At 42.5% G+C, this 17,054-nt stretch overlaps 1 protein-coding gene across 4 annotated transcripts in view; it reads left to right on the forward strand.

Annotated features, from left to right (window-relative positions):
• The first annotated feature begins 348 nt into the window (after positions 1-348).
• The window catches only part of LOC129854379 (kinesin-like protein KIF18A), a 28,054-nt gene continuing 11,348 nt past the window's right edge, over positions 349-17,054 (forward strand). The window contains exons 1-14 of one of the 4 annotated variants that reach the window (XM_055921343.1): positions 349-487; positions 1,352-1,684; positions 2,007-2,164; positions 2,338-2,442; positions 2,565-2,675; positions 2,798-2,995; positions 5,398-5,577; positions 5,816-5,890; positions 6,000-6,109; positions 6,951-7,113; positions 7,269-7,433; positions 9,489-9,610; positions 12,428-12,696; positions 15,360-15,419. In XM_055921343.1, the coding sequence (XP_055777318.1) occupies positions 1,375-1,684; positions 2,007-2,164; positions 2,338-2,442; positions 2,565-2,675; positions 2,798-2,995; positions 5,398-5,577; positions 5,816-5,890; positions 6,000-6,109; positions 6,951-7,113; positions 7,269-7,433; positions 9,489-9,610; positions 12,428-12,696; positions 15,360-15,419 (2,026 nt within the window). In that variant the 5' untranslated portion in view covers positions 349-487; positions 1,352-1,374. The remainder of the gene's footprint in view (positions 488-1,351; positions 1,685-2,006; positions 2,165-2,337; positions 2,443-2,564; positions 2,676-2,797; positions 2,996-5,397; positions 5,578-5,815; positions 5,891-5,999; positions 6,110-6,950; positions 7,114-7,268; positions 7,434-9,488; positions 9,611-12,427; positions 12,697-15,359; positions 15,420-17,054) is intronic. The other 3 variants (XM_055921344.1, XM_055921341.1, XM_055921342.1) reach the window with 3 other exon arrangements.

Consider the following 17,054-nt stretch of genomic DNA (forward strand, 5'->3'; position numbering starts at 1 on the left):
TTTAGACAGATACTAGCTAGCTATTCTCAGGTGCATCTTCATAAAAAACTATCAGGGAAAAGTGTTCGGATATGTGCGTTCCGTTCAGCTGTAGTAGATAGTTATTAGCTAGTGTTACAACACCTTGAATAACTTGCAACTGGACGATGCAAATTGTACTTAGGACATTGATCTTAACGCAATAGTATACTTACTTTGTTATGTTAACTATGTGTCATAATGGTTTCAATTACATGATAAAACATTTTTTGCTAGATAATAGCTGGCATACGAACAGAGTTTAAAACCACTTCCTCCACCAGTACTGCAATCAAATGACTGCAACACCAAGCTCACCGACGTCACTCAAGGTGCATAGCCAATCAGCTGTTGCGAAGGAAGAGGGGGCTTGTTTTTGAAAAGACGCGCTGGTCTTGGGAGAAAAAGTAGCAGTGGCAGTACTTGCTAGCGAGCCACAATTGCAAATGTGAAACAATTATAGTCAAAGGTAAGCTGTGGCTGTATTATACTTCGCTCCAGGACAGAAGTCATGTTTATGATGTATTTTACAACTCGCAGCACTTAATGTTTTCGCTCGGAGGTGAGCTTCTATGACTCTTTGTTGACTGCTAATGTTAGCTAGCCACAAGAAGGCACTACGGGCGACGACTACACGAGACATTCAAGTAGCCCTGTTCGTTATGTAACAACATATTTGTATATATTCACTGCTTAAAATGTAACGTCGAATGCAAATATTTAGCTATGTTATTACTTATTAAGCTGGAGACTCTTACCTCCCTCACTAGCTTTAAGCACCAGCTGTCAGAGCAGCTCACAGATCACTGCTCCTGTACATAGCTCATCTGTAAATAGCCCATCCAATCTACCTCATCCCCCATACTTTATTTATTTATTGATCTTGCTCCTTTGCACCCCAGTATCTCAACTTGCACATTCATCTTCTGCACATCCTACCATTCCAGTGTTTAATTGCTATATTGTAATTACTTTGCCACCAATAGCCTATTTATTGCCTCACCTCTCTTATCCTAACTCATTTGCACATGCTGTATATATATTTTTCCACTGTATTATTGATTGTATGTTTGTTTATTCCATGTGTAGCTCTGTGTTGTTGTATGTGTCGAACTGCTTTGCTTTATCTTGGCCAGGTCGCAGTTGCAAATGAGAACTTGTTCTCAACTAGCCTACCTGGTTAAATAAAGGTGAAATAAATAAAAAATTACGTCTGGCCACGCCCAATTTCACAACGCCTGGTCTCTGCTCCACTCCATTGGAGTATATCAGAAACATCCTTCACCGTGGAGTTTAGTCAGCTAAAGCATCTTCCTTGTGATCTCTCAACTAGATCAATACGCAATAAGAAGAGTCATGGACGTGTGCAGCCATGTCAAAGTGGTTGTTCGTGTGCGGCCAACTAATGACAATGAGAAGTGCGAGAACTTCAGAAATGTGGTCCAAGTTGTGGACAACCACATGCTAATATTTGATCCCAAGGAACAGCAAATTACATCTTTCGGGGGACCAAGAGTTCGAAACAGAGATGTCAACAAGAGAGCCAATAAGGACCTGAAATTTGTCTTTGATCATGTTTTTGGGGAGGATTCTTCTCAGGTGGATATCTTTGAGAACACCACTAAAAGGATACTTGATGGAGTGTTGAATGGCTTTAACTGTACAGGTAATAAAATAGGCCTGAGCCTACTAATCTTTACAGGACTACACCGTCTGATTTGTAGGCTTATGGCTATGTGCACATTGAGACAGACGTTGTGAAAACAGTGTTGCAAATAGCTTAATTTAAATTAATGTCATAGTACAGAGGACCATTATAGAAATAGTCATTAGTATACTACAGTAGCCTACATCTTTGTACCCCATTTAGCAGTTAAATTCCAATAGATTTGGTGTCACATTTAAACCTACCAAAATCAGATTTATTTTAATTTGAAGTGGAAGTTTTGATCATGTTTAATTACTAATCCTTCTCTGAAACGTTGCAGTCTTTGCTTATGGCGCAACAGGGGCAGGCAAGACACACACCATGTTGGGCTCAAGCAATGACCCGGGTGTGATGTATCGCACCATGACAGAGCTCTTCAACCGTATGGATCAAGTCAAGGAAGAGAAAATATTCGATGTAGCATTTTCTTATCTTGAGGTGACTCTTTGGTTTTGTCTGTCTGATTTTACAAGTAATACATTTACACAGAAATCAAGGAATAATCTTCCTCCATCATACCTGGGAATTAAAGAAACACATTTTATTAATGAACAATTTGAATTTAAATTGTCAATAGAAACCAGCCAGTTTTTATCATAACTGGTTTGCAGGTCTATAATGAGCAGATCCGGGACCTCTTGGCTAATGTGGGCCCACTTGCAGTGAGGGAGGACCCCTCGAATGGAGTGGTTGTCCAAGGCCTTACTCTGCACCAGGTTAGTGATCGACAGGTTATTTGTTGTCCTTTTTTCCCTAGTTGAATGAATTTACATCTATTTTTAATGGACGTGTACTGATTTTATTTGTTTAAAAAGTATTCATGTGACCTATTCTGTAGCCTAAGTCTGCTGAGCACATCCTTGAAGCTTTGGATTATGGCAATCGGAATAGAACGCAGCACCCCACTGACATGAATGCCACCTCGTCACGGTCCCATGCTGTATTTCAGGTATGCTATTTCAATGGAGTGGTGTCATCTACCTTTCCTCCTTTACCAGACAGCAAGCAGGTTTACCCACTGCAGTCACTGGACAGGTGAAGATGCAATTGTTGGTGTTCTTGTCCCACTAGATTTACTTGAAGCAACAGGACAGGACGGCCAGCCTTAATCCAAATGTCCGTGTGGCCAAAATGAGCCTGATTGACCTCGCTGGCTCCGAGCGAGCAAGTGCCACTAACGCAAAGGGAGCACGTCAACGGGAAGGCGCTAACATCAACCGTTCACTCCTTGCCCTGGGAAATGTCATCAACGCTCTGGCTGACCCTAAGGTATGTGTAAAGCATCTTTATGCATGTTTCTCATTCAATATGACAAATTATTCAAAGGAAATGTTTCTGCTCACAGAATTCAATATAATTCAAAAGGTGGTTGATCTTTTGACAATAACAACCACAGGCATTTCTGGGAGACTTGTAAGCAATGTTGAACAGGCATTGGTGCTGCTACCTCACCACTGCGAATACACAAACTTATGTCTAGATTTAATACTAAGACAGGTGTGTCAAACTAATTTTGCCCTGGGGGTCGCATTCGGTGTTCAAAGTCCAGAGGGACGCACTGAAACGTTTATTTCCTTGCCATCAAAATTTGCTAAAGATAGTCCTCTATCCATCATTTTTTAAATTTTCAATGCTCCTGGATTGTCTGGCTTTCATTTCTGGGATTATTAGCGCGCTGGACACAGTCAAGAAACTGTATGAATGTAGGATCATTATCATTTCTACACAGTTTCCATTTGGTTTTAGTAATTTTATACTATTGAGTTCATTCCCCCCCACACACTTTTATCCAAAGCGACTTAGTCATGTGTGCATAGATTTTATTTATGGGTGGTCCCGGTAATTGAACCCACTACCGTGGTGTTACAACTGAATACATATGTTTATCTCACCGGTGAATGGTGTTAGGGTTATCCTTTGCTGTCATTCATTTTCACTGTGCCAGTTGATTTCTGTGGTCACTGCATTTTTTAAGATGATTTTGTTCTTGTTGTGGATATTTAGGTCGGTCTAGTCTAATTTATTCTGCCTTCATTTTGTTTGTATGTTGTTTAATTGATTGCAATTTTACATCACACTGGCAGCAATACTCCCCTGCTCTGTCATTGCCAGAAAAAAAAAGTGAGCAGCTCCCTGTGACTCAAGGAGCCTTGCTTGGTCTGTTAGCAAGCCAATTATTTGGGTAATATTTCACTCCAGTTGCATACATTAACCTGTCACAGAGTCTTCTTGGTTTACCACTGATCATGGGGATTCCACAAGCAGACCACATGCATTTAGGAAATGCTGCACAAACATGCCACGCAGTACCAAAATGTATTTTTATTATGGCACCATTGTTCGCTTCAGGGAATGATACCTTGATGTCCCAGCTAGGACTGGTCCCATGGCCATGAAGTGCAGTTGCACATTTAGCCTTTGCGGTTTTCTCCATTGGCCCATTTCCTCTCTCTCTCGGGTTGTTTCTCTGTACATTGTAAATCCTGCTCTGACGAAAGACTCACTCTGCTTAATTGGGACAACCTTCTTTTAGCTGCAAACTTTGAGCTCCCATAGGATTAGCTGGAAATATAAGGGTTTCCTGATTCCAGATGTAGGTTTTGGCCAGGGAGAACAGCTGGGCAGCCCCCAGCCCATTGCAGATCACTTTGCCTCTGCAAGTTCCTGGTAATTCCTGCCATTTGAATCTCCATGCGACTGTGACTCACCTGAACAGATGTAATGTACTCAAGACGCATCTGTGCCATTAGTGAAGCCAGGCTGAATTCAGACCGAGCACATTCACACCAGTAGAAGATAATGTGCTTGAGTGTTTTCATATTCTATAGAAATGAAAGGTATCTGTCTGCCAGAAACCTGTTTATGGAAACAAATAGTTACCGTCTGCCAAAGTAAAAATAAGAATAGAAATAGAAAACATTAAGAATACCTTCCTAATATCGACTTGCACCGCACCCCCCCTTGCACTCAGAACAGCCTCAATTCGTCAGGGCATGGACTCTACAAGATATCGAAAGTGTTCCACAGGGATGCTGGCCCATGTTGACTCCAATGCTTCCCACAGTTGGCTGGATGTTCTTTGGGTGGCGGACCATTCTTGATACACACTGGAAACTGTTGAGTGTGTAAAACCCAGCAGTGTTGCAGATCTTGACACAAACGGGTGTTTCCTGGCACCTACTACCATACCTCGTTCCAAGGCACCTAAGTATTTTGCCTTGCCCATTCACCCTTTGAATGGCACACATACACATCCATCTCTCAATTGTCTCAAAGCTTAAAAATAATTATTTAACCTGTCTCCTCACCTTCATCTACTCTGATTTTGAAGTGTATTTAACAAGTGACTTCAATAAGGGATCATAGCCTTCACCTGATCAGTCTGTCATGGAAAGAGCGGGTGTTCTTAATGTTTTGTACATTCAGTGTTTGTTCTAAAACAGCCCCCTATACAGCCTTATTAGTGTGTTGTCCCATTGTCACTGGACATTTACTGTATGAGTCCTAAGGGGTAATAGGACTGTGGTCAATTGCATTTTGACACAAGCAAGTTGGAATTAATTGGTATAAATTAAAAAGCATTTATGTTCTGTGAGGCTTGTCAGGCCTAACCTTTTCCTGTTTTGCACTTTTACTCTTTTCTCAGGCTAATTTTGCTTTATTTATTTTAGCAGAGTAAGAAAGCCCACATACCATACAGGGACAGCAAGCTAACACGACTCCTTAAAGATTCTCTTGGCGGGAACTGCAGGACGGTCATGATCGCCAACATTAGCCCCACCTCCAAATCTTATGACGACACCCACAACACACTGAAATACGCCAACAGGGCCAAAGAGATCAAATCATCGGTCAGTAAACTACTCACCCATCCCAACAATGTTGTAGGATTTACTTAGGCCTCTTTGGCTGTGCTCTCCTTAGTGTACCTTCATTTGTAATAAACTCTGTTTTTAAAAGCCAAACATAAGTTCAGAGGTAGTTTTGATAGTGAAACTTGTACTACATGGCATTTCTTACAATATTTCTGTTTGTAATGCCTCTCTTTCTCCTTCCATACATTTTTACATGCATCTACCTGTTCTTTAGCTCAAAAGGAATGTTGTCAGCTTGGACAGTCACATCGGCCAGTATGCAGTGATATGCGAGAGGCAGCGAGAAGAGGTAATATAAGATGCAGCACCAATCTCTACTACGCAGACTGGAGGCCCTTAGGTTCTGAAAATGTGTGGACATACATTTCACAATTTATCAACAGTTTATGCCATTTCAGATCGTTCAGTTGAAGAAGAAGTTGAAAGAGTATGAGGAGAGGAAGATGGGCCCTCTTGTTCCTGGAGGCTCTAATACCATCTCCAGTCAGAACCAAACAGAGATTCACAAGTAGGTACTTATTTCTTGTACCAATGTGCATGCAACAACCAAAAGGCAAAACTTGTATTTATACAGTAATACAAGTTCTGTTATGCATAATATGCACCACACTTGAGTGTCCTTTAAACTTGTACACTTTAATTGAAATCCATAGATAATTTATAATGTTGAGGGAAAGTACAAAGCCCAAGGACCTGGGCTTTGGGTGGAGAGTTTGCTCTGCATTTTTGATAGGGGAAGCTGTGAGCCACATAAAAAAAAAAAATACACATATAATATATCGATATTCGTTAAAAAAGTCCTTCCTTCACTCCCCTCCAAGGGCTGCAGTGGTGTCTGTTTAAAAAGGGAGAGAGGAGAAGGGGGGGGTGGAGCTGAATGAGTCTCATTCCCACGCATTTCATTCACCGGCATCAGAATTCACAACTCGCACAATGTGAGGCTCTGAAGAGAGGCAGCATGCTTCTCACACAATTAAAAATTCATCAGTCTGGCAAGGCCACGGCGGCTCCTACGTCACAGGGGTTACATTGGAGATTGCAGTCACATCTCAGCGGCTGCTCTCCACTGTCTGTTTATTTATTTACCTACATATCCCTCTTCCTTTACCAGAATGAGACATTGTTGCAAGGCCTCTGCCTTATTGGGTGAAAGCTGCTGAGGGTGATCCAGGGCAGCTGCCTGATTTTAACACTGTTCAACCTGTTGAGTTGTACAATAACATGACATAGGATTTTATTTGAGGAAGGGCTAACACTGAAAAGTTTTATTTTTATAAACATTTGCCCTACATTATTAAGCAAAGACTCCATTTAACAATAACTGGCTGGTTGCCCCTTTTTCTGGACAGGGTGTCAGAGTCCCTACAGAGCATTTTCTCTAGCCGTACTCAGATCAGGAGGGAGCACCTTGTTCTGGAGCGGCAGCTGAAGGAGAACGAGTTACGTCAGCGCCACAGCGAGGAGTGCAACCAGCAGGCCCAGCTCTTTGGTGCCAAAGACAAGACTGAGAAGGTCTGAAAAAGACCCTGCTTATCACCATGTCATTTTAGCCAGAAAATGGTCCCAAAAGGAGCTTGTCTTTTATGATGTACCAGGGATAGATGGATGTTGAAAGTACATACACTCCTTTGTCATATCCCAATCTGAAAGGCTCTGTTGTTGAATAGGCCACCTGCAAGCACGAGCGCAAGCTGGCTTCCCTGCTCACACAGCAGCAGCACATCCGCAAGAGGCTGAAGGAGGCTGAGCTGCGCTTCCTTGAGAACGACGGCTGGCTGCACCGCGTGGAGAATGACGTGAAGCTACTGGGACAGGACTCCCAGCCACCAGTGGTGAGGCAACTGCTGGAGGGGTCAGGAGATATGGTAGCGCTTGACCCAGGGGTGGTGTTAGTGGTGTGGTATATGGATTATTTTGTTCATATACTGGTCGGGGAGATGTAGAAGAAGATGGTCCCTCCAGGATTTTTAAAAAGTTTTTTTTGTTGCTAAATCAACAATTCTCTGAATATTATGTGAGGGCTTGCACATTTCACCAATCACTGCACTATTTCTGCATAAAACAGTAAAAACATTTGTTATATTATCGCATAAAGCTGACCCATTACCGCAGTACAAAAAGAGGGCTCGCAATTCAAATCAAATTGTATTTGTCACATGCGCCGAATACAACAGGTATAGCCCTTACCATGAAGTGCTTACTTACAAGCCCTTAACCAACAATGCAGTTCAAGAAATAGAGTTAAGAAAATATTTACAGGTAGGGGTGAATGCATAGATAATAAACAGCGAGTAGCAGTAGTGTAAATACAAAAGGGAGGGGGTCAATGTAAATAATCCGGGGGGCCATTTGATTAAATGTTGAGCAGTCTTATGGCTTGGGGGTGGATGTTGTTAAGAGGCCTTTTGGACCTAGACTTGGCACTCCGGTACTGCTTGCTGTGTGGTAGCAGAGAGAACAGTCTATGACTTTGGTGACTGGAGTCTTTGACAATTTTTTGGGGCCTTCCTCTGACACTGCCTAATATATGGGTCCTGGACGACAGGAAGCTTGGCCCCAGTGATGTACTGGGCCATACGCACTACCCTCTGTAGCGCCTTCGGTCGGATGCCGAGCAGCTGCCATACCAGGCGGTGATGCAACCGGTCAGGTTGCTCTCGATGGTGCAGCTATAGAACTTTTTGAAGATCTGGGGACCCATGCCACATATTTTCAGTCTCCTGAGGGGGAAAAGGCATTGTTGTGCCCTCTTCACGAGTTTCTTGGTGTGTTTGGACCATGAAAGTTTGTTGGGTATGTCCACGATCAGTTCCTTTGTCTTGCTCACTTTGAGGGAGAGGTTGTTGTCCTGGCACCACACTGCCATGTCTCTAACCTTCTCCCTATAGGCTGGCCATTGTTGTCGTGATCAGGCCTACCACTGTTGTGTCGTCGGGAAACTTCATGATGGTATTGGAGTCGGGCTTGGCCACGCAGTCGTGGGTGAACAGGGAGTACAGGAGGGGACTAAGCATGCACCCCTGAGGGGTCCCCGTGTTGAGGAACAAGCCACACGTCAACACACACTTTTTTTCCCTCAACGGTGCATTTTTGCCCTGCAAATATCACAGAAAATCCTCACAAAATCCTGGAGGGATTGGGAAGACTTATTGACAACGCTGCTAATTGTAAGCTACCTAAACTAAGCCATATTTTTGGTTGCTGGCTCGCTGGATCAGATCAATATAATAAGCAAATTGCTAATTATATGTTGAAATGGTTCTACTTATAGTTAAGGTGACCTATCCCTTTTAAATGTTATTTTCCATCTCCCAGAGGACATTTTAGAAGGGATGGGAACGCGTCACAGGAATTTTACTCTATGCAACCTTTTTCTTTTTTACTTATGGTTTGTTTGTTTTTGCAAATACGTCTCAACTGTTGTTGTGACAGTTTATTTTCTTCCATCTGTTCTCCTGGTAATTAGAACTGTGCATATTTTATTGCTCTTGTTCACTGGTGGATGATTGAGGTGAGTGGATCAATGATCTTTACGCATCCCTCACACAGCCAGTTACCTAAAACCATGTAGATGTTTTTTTCCTCTTTCTCATCCCTCTTCTAGGAAGTGGCACAGAACAATGATTCATCCGCTTGTCAAATGTTCTCTCTGCTGTCGTTTCGTATACTCTTTTACGTCAGAGGTGGATGACAGCTTTCTTTTTTTTTACCCAGAAGACAGGTTCTCAGAGATGAAGCATGGCACAAAATAAACCCCTCAAGATTCATTGTCTTATGCGTCACTGATGACTCCCTGCCAGCTTGTTCTCTAGCTGTAGTCAGGGTTACTCAATATGTTCCCTCATGGTCATTTCCCCAGCTCTTCCACTTTTCCCTTTCCCCCTCAGGTACTCCAGAAGGACCTTCGCTACCACAGGCTCCAGCTACAGGTAGAGGACCTCAAGCAACACATTGAGCAAATGACCCACCTCATCGGCATCCAGGACCAGGAGAACAAACAGAATAAAAAGTAGGTCATTTTTCTTTTACAGGGTTAAACACATAATGTTGTCACCATACCAACATTTGGACTTCGATACCGATATTCATTGTAGTATTTGATACTCTTTACCCCAGCAATACGACAGTAGAAAAATACCTCACCTCCTGTGTATAACATGTGGCCAAGCCAATGCTCCAGCTGGAGAGCTACTGGGTGTGCAGGCTTTTGTTCCTGTTGAGCAGCTGATTGCTGGAGTCTGATATGCTACAGCAGGGCTGGAACAAAAGCCTGGAATTACATATCAGAGTTGAATCATCCACCTGTATCCACTGAAGACAGAGAGTGGAAATGCAGTGATATTACCATAAGATGGCCTTCAGTCTTAACAGGGTTTGTTAGACTTTTCAGACCTGTAAAGTAGATTTTAAGTCAATCCGAGCCAGTATTCCACAACATCTGTTGTACAGATATTGCTACATGTTTTAGAAGGTATCTTCAGGCCGAATCCTACATGAATGGGAAAATATGGTCAGGTAGACACAGGCATATTAAGATGGGAATGATATTAAATCATATTTATGAATAATTGAGTATGAGTAGTGACTCACACTGTACTATGTGAGTATGAATGGCTGTGTGCCATCCATACCTGTGTCATACATTACCTCCAGAGAATGTTCAAATCAAATTTATTTATATAGCCCTTCATACATCAGCTGATATCTCAAGTGCTGTACAGAAACCCAGCCTAAAACCCCAAACAGCAAGCAATGCAGGTTTAGAAGCACGGTGGCTAGGAAAAACTCCCTAGAAAGGCCAAAACCTAGAGAGGAACCAGGCTATGATGGGTGGCCAGTCCTCTTCTGGCTGTGCCGGGTAGAGATTATAACAGAACATGGCCAAGATGTTCAAATGTTCATGCATGACCAGCAGGGTCAAATGATAATAATCACAGTAATTGTCGAGGGTGCAACAAGTCAGCACCTCAGGAGTAAATGTCAGTTGGCTTTTCATAGACGATCATTAAGAGTATCTCTACCGCTCCTGCTGTCTCTAGAGAGTTGAAAACAGCAGGTCTGGGACAGGTAGCACGTCCGGTGAACAGGTCAGGGTTCCATAGCCGCAGGCAGAACAATCGAAACTGGAGCAGCAGCACGGCCAGGTGGACTGGGGACAGCAAGGAGTCATCATGCCAGGTAGTCCTGAGGCATGGTCCTAGGGCTCAGGTCCTCAGAGAGAGAGAATTAGAGAGAGCATACTTAAATTCACACAGGACACCGAATAAGACAGCAGAAGTACTCCAGATATAACAAACTGACCCTAGTCCCCCGACACATAAACTACTGCAGCATAAATACTGGAGGCTGAGACAGGAGGGGTCAAGAGACACTGTGGCCCCATCCGATGATACCCCCAGACAGGGCCAAACAGGAAGGATATAACCCCACCCACTTTTCCAAAACACAGCCCCCACACCACTAGAGGAATATCTTCAATCACCAACTTACCATCCTGAGACAAGGCCGAGTATAGCCCACAAAGATCTCCGCCACGGCACAACACAAGGGGGGGACGCCAACCCAGACAGGAAGATCACGTCAGTGACTCATCCCACTCAAGTGACGCACCCTTCCTAGGGACGACATGAAAGAGCACCAGTAAGCCAGTGACTCAGCCCCTGTAATAGGGTTAGAGGCAGAGAATCCCAGTGGAGAGAGGGGAACCGGCCAGGCAGAGACAGCAAGGGTGGTTCGTTGCTCCAGACCCTTTCCGTTCACCTTCACACTCAATCATATGACCCACTGAAGAGATGAGTCTTCAATAAAGACTTAAAGGTTGAGACCGAGTCTGCGTCTCTCACATGGGTAGGCAGACCATTCCATAAAAATTGAGCTCTATAGGAGAAAGCCCTGCCTCCAGCTGTTTGCTTAGAAGTTCTAGGGACAATTAGGAGGCCTGCGTCTTGTGACTGTAGCGTACGTGTAGGTATGTACGGCAGGACCAAATCGGAAAGATAGGTAGGAGCAAGCCCATGTAATACTTTGTAGGTTAGCAGTAAAATCTTGAAATCAGCCCTTGCTTTAACAGGAAGCCAGTGTAGAGAGGCTAGCACTGGAATAATATGATTTTTAAAAAATTGGTTCTAGTCAGGATTCTAGCAGCCATATTTAGCACTAACTGAAGTTTATTTAGTGCTTTATCCGGGTAGCCGGAAAGTAGAGCATTGCAGTAGTCTAACCTAGAAGTAACAAAAGCATGGATTAATTTTTCTGCATCATTTTTGGACAAAGTTTCTGATTTTTGCAATGTTACGTAGATGTAAAAAAGCTGTCCTTGAAACAGTCTTGATATGTTCGTCAAAAGAGAGATCAGGGTCCAGAGTAACGCCGAGGTCCTTCAGTTTTATTTGAGACGACTTTACAACCATCAAGATTAATCGTCAGATTCAACAGAAGATCTCTTTGTTTCTTGGGACCTAGAACAAGCATCTCTGTTTTGGCCGAGTTTAAAAGTAGAAAGTTTGCAGCCATCCACTTCCTTATGTCTGAAACACAGGCTTCTAGCGAGGGCAATTTTGGGGCTTCACCATGTTTCATTGAAATGTACAGCTGTGTGTCATCTGCATAGCAGTGAAAGTTAACATTATGTTTTCGAATGTTGTTGTTGGTTACTTATATGAATTAGTGAATAGGGAGTATTAGTCTTTTAAATTATACTCTACTAGATGTTGCATACATATGCATATGCAACAAAATTCACTTTGGCACCTTTTACACTATAAATGGTGATACTGACTCAACAGAACATCTTTTAAGCCTGCGTTTCATGCTTTCTTCTGTTCAGAATGGTGCACATGCTGCTGCCTGCCTACAGCAGACAGTACTGGACACTGAGGGGGTCGGGCCTGGTCACAGCTACCGACGAGGCTGAGAACCAGGACCTGGAGCACCTGGTCCTCAGGGAGAGGGGTGTGGTGTGGGCTGATCAGGAGAAGGCAGGGGAGCAGAAGGATGAGGAGACCCAGGCTGAGGGTTCCAGGCTTAGGCCAGAGCTCGCACCCATCCTGTCATTTTCACACCTCATCTGTCCCCATCAAAACAGTCCCTGCAGTAGTAAGTCATGACTTCACACCTTATGTTGTCTTAAAAAACGCAGAATTAGCTTCAACTCCCAATGACAACGATGACATGTAATTCCCCCTGAGGGGTATACTACCATGCCCAGTCTTTCTAGAAAATCTAAATATATTTTGGCAAGTTAGCTGGCCATTGATCTTGCTTTGTAGTATACCCCCCTAGTTGACTGTTTAATCATCTGTTGTGGTGCTTTATTTTCAGGCCACCAGTGGCCATACAGCAATATCTGGTGGCCCTGGGCTATTGGGCTCTATTTACTGTTGATCATGGGAGCCTACACACATGGGAGCCACCATTCTCCAGGTCCTATCACACCCTGTATAACCCAGCACCAGTGCACCATCAGGCCTCCTTTCATGACATTCAGCCCCTAGGAGACAATGGAGCGTGAACCAAAGCTGGCCAGCAATACTTAATTTCTATGTTGCTGTCCATCAAATGTCAGCAGGTGCACCCCGCACCTGTCCCCCTGTACCCGTCACATGCTTGTTTCCCTGTGTCTTTTATTTTGTATTTTTGGCCCTGTCCACTTGTGCTTGTAGTTGAGTGATATCCTGTAATTTGACCCTCCTTTCACAAGCCATGAGCACAAATGTATGATACCAGATCTCAATAGGTCCCGTCTGTTTGTTCTATTCCCTCCTTTTTCACCTTGCAATGACTATCCTGAAGACTACTGTTATTATTTATTTAAAGCTACATTTATTGAAAGGCCCAGTGCAGTCAAAAATGTGATTTCCTGCATTTTATATATATTTCCACACTATGAAATTGTAAAAAATTATGATAATTCCCTTTTAGTTTAAGAAAAGACTGCTTAAATGTCTGCCTCTTTTGGCAGGATGGCATTTTGGCCTGCCTGGTGACATCACCAAGTGGTAAATTAGTTTATAAGAATGAGTTCCAAACCTCTCTGCCAATAACAGCTAGTTTTCCCTTCCTCATTCAGGCCACCCCCAGACAGTCCTAGAAAACTTCTTGCTTGAGAAATTGCTCTTTGCTAAGAAGCAATTTTTGTTTCCTTGTTTTCAATTAAAATGGTTAAAATCACAGTAAAGAACTTGTTACCCAGAAATGATTTCATATTTTGATAAAAATGGCTGCATTGAACTTTTAACCCCTAAAACTTGTGGGAATTGGTTAGGGATAGAGCTAAATGTAAATGTTTCTTACAGAAAAATATTTAAAAAATATGGAAATGCATAACCATGGTAGAAATTTAAAGGGAACAGTGGAGATTAGGGCAAAATTATTAGACTAAAGGTGAGGCCAACCGTTCAGCTGACACAAGACTGAATCCGAACATTACACTGTTGATTTTATGTGCATTTTTACATTTACTGTAATTTTTTGCTGCATTTGTTTTTTTAACAAAATCCAAAAATTCTCCCCGCAGTAACATAAGAATATTCTTGGAAAATTTGAGATAGGTGCAACAAAAGACAAAAGCATTACAAAGGTTTGAGTGGGAGGTCTAACTGATGTTTCCAAGTGGCCACACACCTGCACAGTTCCAAATTAATTTCAATGCAGTTTTATGACTCAGAAGTCCTCAACTATACATTGCTTTTTTGAGCTCTCATAGCTGTGCCGTTTAGGAATTAGAGCAAGTACACTTGTAGTTGTTTTATCTGGAATACAGCCCTGCATCCTCGCCTTTACACAATTATTGTTGCTTACACAATCCAAAAACAGTCAATTTTTATAAATCACAATCTGGGTCAGGTGGGTGAAATTTGAGCGCTTGTTCTATTGCCAACATGACTAGCAAAATTATAAAATAGGATCTTAGTGTTAGGCTTTCACAAAGCAATTCAGAGAAACAGATTGTAATTTTGTGTGCATGGAATGGATTCATGAGTAAATTCAAATGCGTGGTCCGCTGCAAATTTTTCCACAATACAACAAACCGGCTCTTTCTGTTCAGGACAACCCAGGGTATAACACCATGTTATTTTGTAACTGTACATCAAACATAGTAATCATAAATGTTGACAATGTATATTACATGAGTTTTATGATATGGAAATGTGAAGTGCACATTGGGACTCATGGGTGTTAGGCTTGCTTGTATGACATCAAAGCAGTATTTATTATAATCCTTAGCATCTCATCTTTCAAAATACATAGAGTCCTTGCAATTTACAGCATTTCCCTCACTCATACAGAACATTTTCTAAAGTTGCCCAATTAGCGGGAGGGATGGGGGCAACCTCTTGTCGTGTGCGGTGCTCAAGTTCAGAACGGCTGTCAGTCAAAACCCATACAGAGCTGTGAAGTGCAGAGCCTGAGATCTGACATCATGTATAGCATGTTACTGTACAGCCATTACGTTCCAATTTAGGAGCTTATCAATGTCCAAATCTGCCATTTTCAACCCATATGCACATACAAGTGTAAAGGGCTACCATTCTTTAACCAGGCAAGTATACAACAGTAGATTTTGCTGCGCAGTTCATGATGACTATTCACATTTGCCACAGCCAAATGCTGAGGCACGATTGTGTCTGTTCTATTGATAACTGTGCAGGCTGAGCTGTGATGCTAGTCATGCTGTGTGTTGTGCTGATAACTGGGGGGGCGGCATGGTATTCATGAAGGAGGCTGTGTTGTTGAACATACTGTTGTCTGTCACTCAGGTGCTGAGAAACATAAGAGGAGAGTCTCGCTGCGCCTTCAACCCAATCCATCATCGAAAGGTAAACCTGTCTTTACTCTCCCTCAGGCCTGCTAACCTGGTCATTAATCTAACAGCTTGCCACATGGAATCCTTCATAGTGACAGTCCGAGGGGATCAAATATGTCCATCAAAGTCATCACTCCTGTGGTAAAAGCTCTGTTTCAGCTGTTAATTGTTCATCAGCAATTTCAGTTGTGATAAAACTGGTTTCAGGATTCACTAGTATAAACTTGGGATGTTAACAGAGAAGGCTTGTTTCAGAAGACCACAAAGACTGGAATGGTTAAAATAATGAACTGGCAATATTAAACATCCCCACTGTAGTGGTCAAAGTGCGACCATGAGTAATATTGATCTGTGGATTAAGTGTTTTTTATTGTTTTATTCCCACTGATCACTGGTGTTTAGTGTAACAACTTAGTTTCCCTTCTGCCAACCTCAAGAGATGATGGGACATCAATTGGCACTTCAACTGATTCTTAAACGAGGAAAAATAAAATGGGCAATCTGTAAATAAACTACAAAGTATTCCGACATGAAATAGAATGTAATTTCCATTTGTGCAGCACTGCGGACTTTCTGGTCTGGAACTAAAGATATTTTCTGAAAATGAAATAACAATCGAGACCCCTTTAGAGAAAGAAAAGGACTGGGAAAACCTTTAGGGAAGTACAATAAGGAAGTATGTGAAATATGGCCATCCAAATTGTCTGTAATGATATTTTCTGCTGCACAGGTGGTCTACATTTGATTGAAACACATTGTGGGAAACGTCAGCTACATTTTTAAAGAAAACAACACCAGATGACCACAGCGCAACAGGAAATGGCTTAAAAAACACTTTTCACTAGGGCTGCCACAATTACCGTTTAACCGTCATGAAAGTAAAATAACCCTTATAACAGTTTTAAAACGTGTTTTTTGTGGAACAGCTGACTGAAGACTGGACAGCTGGGCATTTGTGCGGCTGAGTCTGTTTCTGGGGACTGCCAGGCATTTGTGCTGTTGAGTCTATTTCTGCGGTAACATAGACTGTTAATAACAATGTGATAACTTTGTTGCTCCTTGCTGAAAGAAGCAAGGTGTTGTAGCAAACAGGCAGCAGCACAGGCAGTCAGGAGCAGAGCAGAGGAGAAGATGTGTGTATTTTATTTTGCTATTTGAGCTGTAATAACGGTGACCACGGTCATTTGGCTGACCAATATCCGTCATCCAAAATTCCATGACTGTCACAACCCTACTTTCTGCATGTCTTATCTACTTCAGAATGGCTTTTTGTGATTGTGAATTACATGAATGTCCTTAACTTAAGGGTTTATCATAGTCCAAAACCGGCACACATATACACTGCCGTTTTCTAGAATATTGGACCATTAGCTTTCATACTTTTCTCATTCTGAGTGCAGCTCAAGCAGTTTCTCCAATTGTCAACACATTCAAATGAATAGAGGATGCCTACCGGAGACGTGTTGATTGGGAATTGTAGGACGGTGTGTGTTCGGGCTTTGTGTCCCCTGCAGATGGTGGTCTCAGAGCCAGGTAGCTATGTCACAATGGGACACTGGACTATCGCTTCTGTAGACTATGATTTATGCTTTTGATATGAAATAAGATCTTGTCCAAATCATGTTACCTGTTCGTGTGAAATCTTTGT

This window comes from Salvelinus fontinalis, chromosome 4, assembly GCF_029448725.1.
Source record: "Salvelinus fontinalis isolate EN_2023a chromosome 4, ASM2944872v1, whole genome shotgun sequence".
Classification (NCBI taxonomy): Eukaryota; Metazoa; Chordata; class Actinopteri; order Salmoniformes; family Salmonidae; genus Salvelinus; species Salvelinus fontinalis.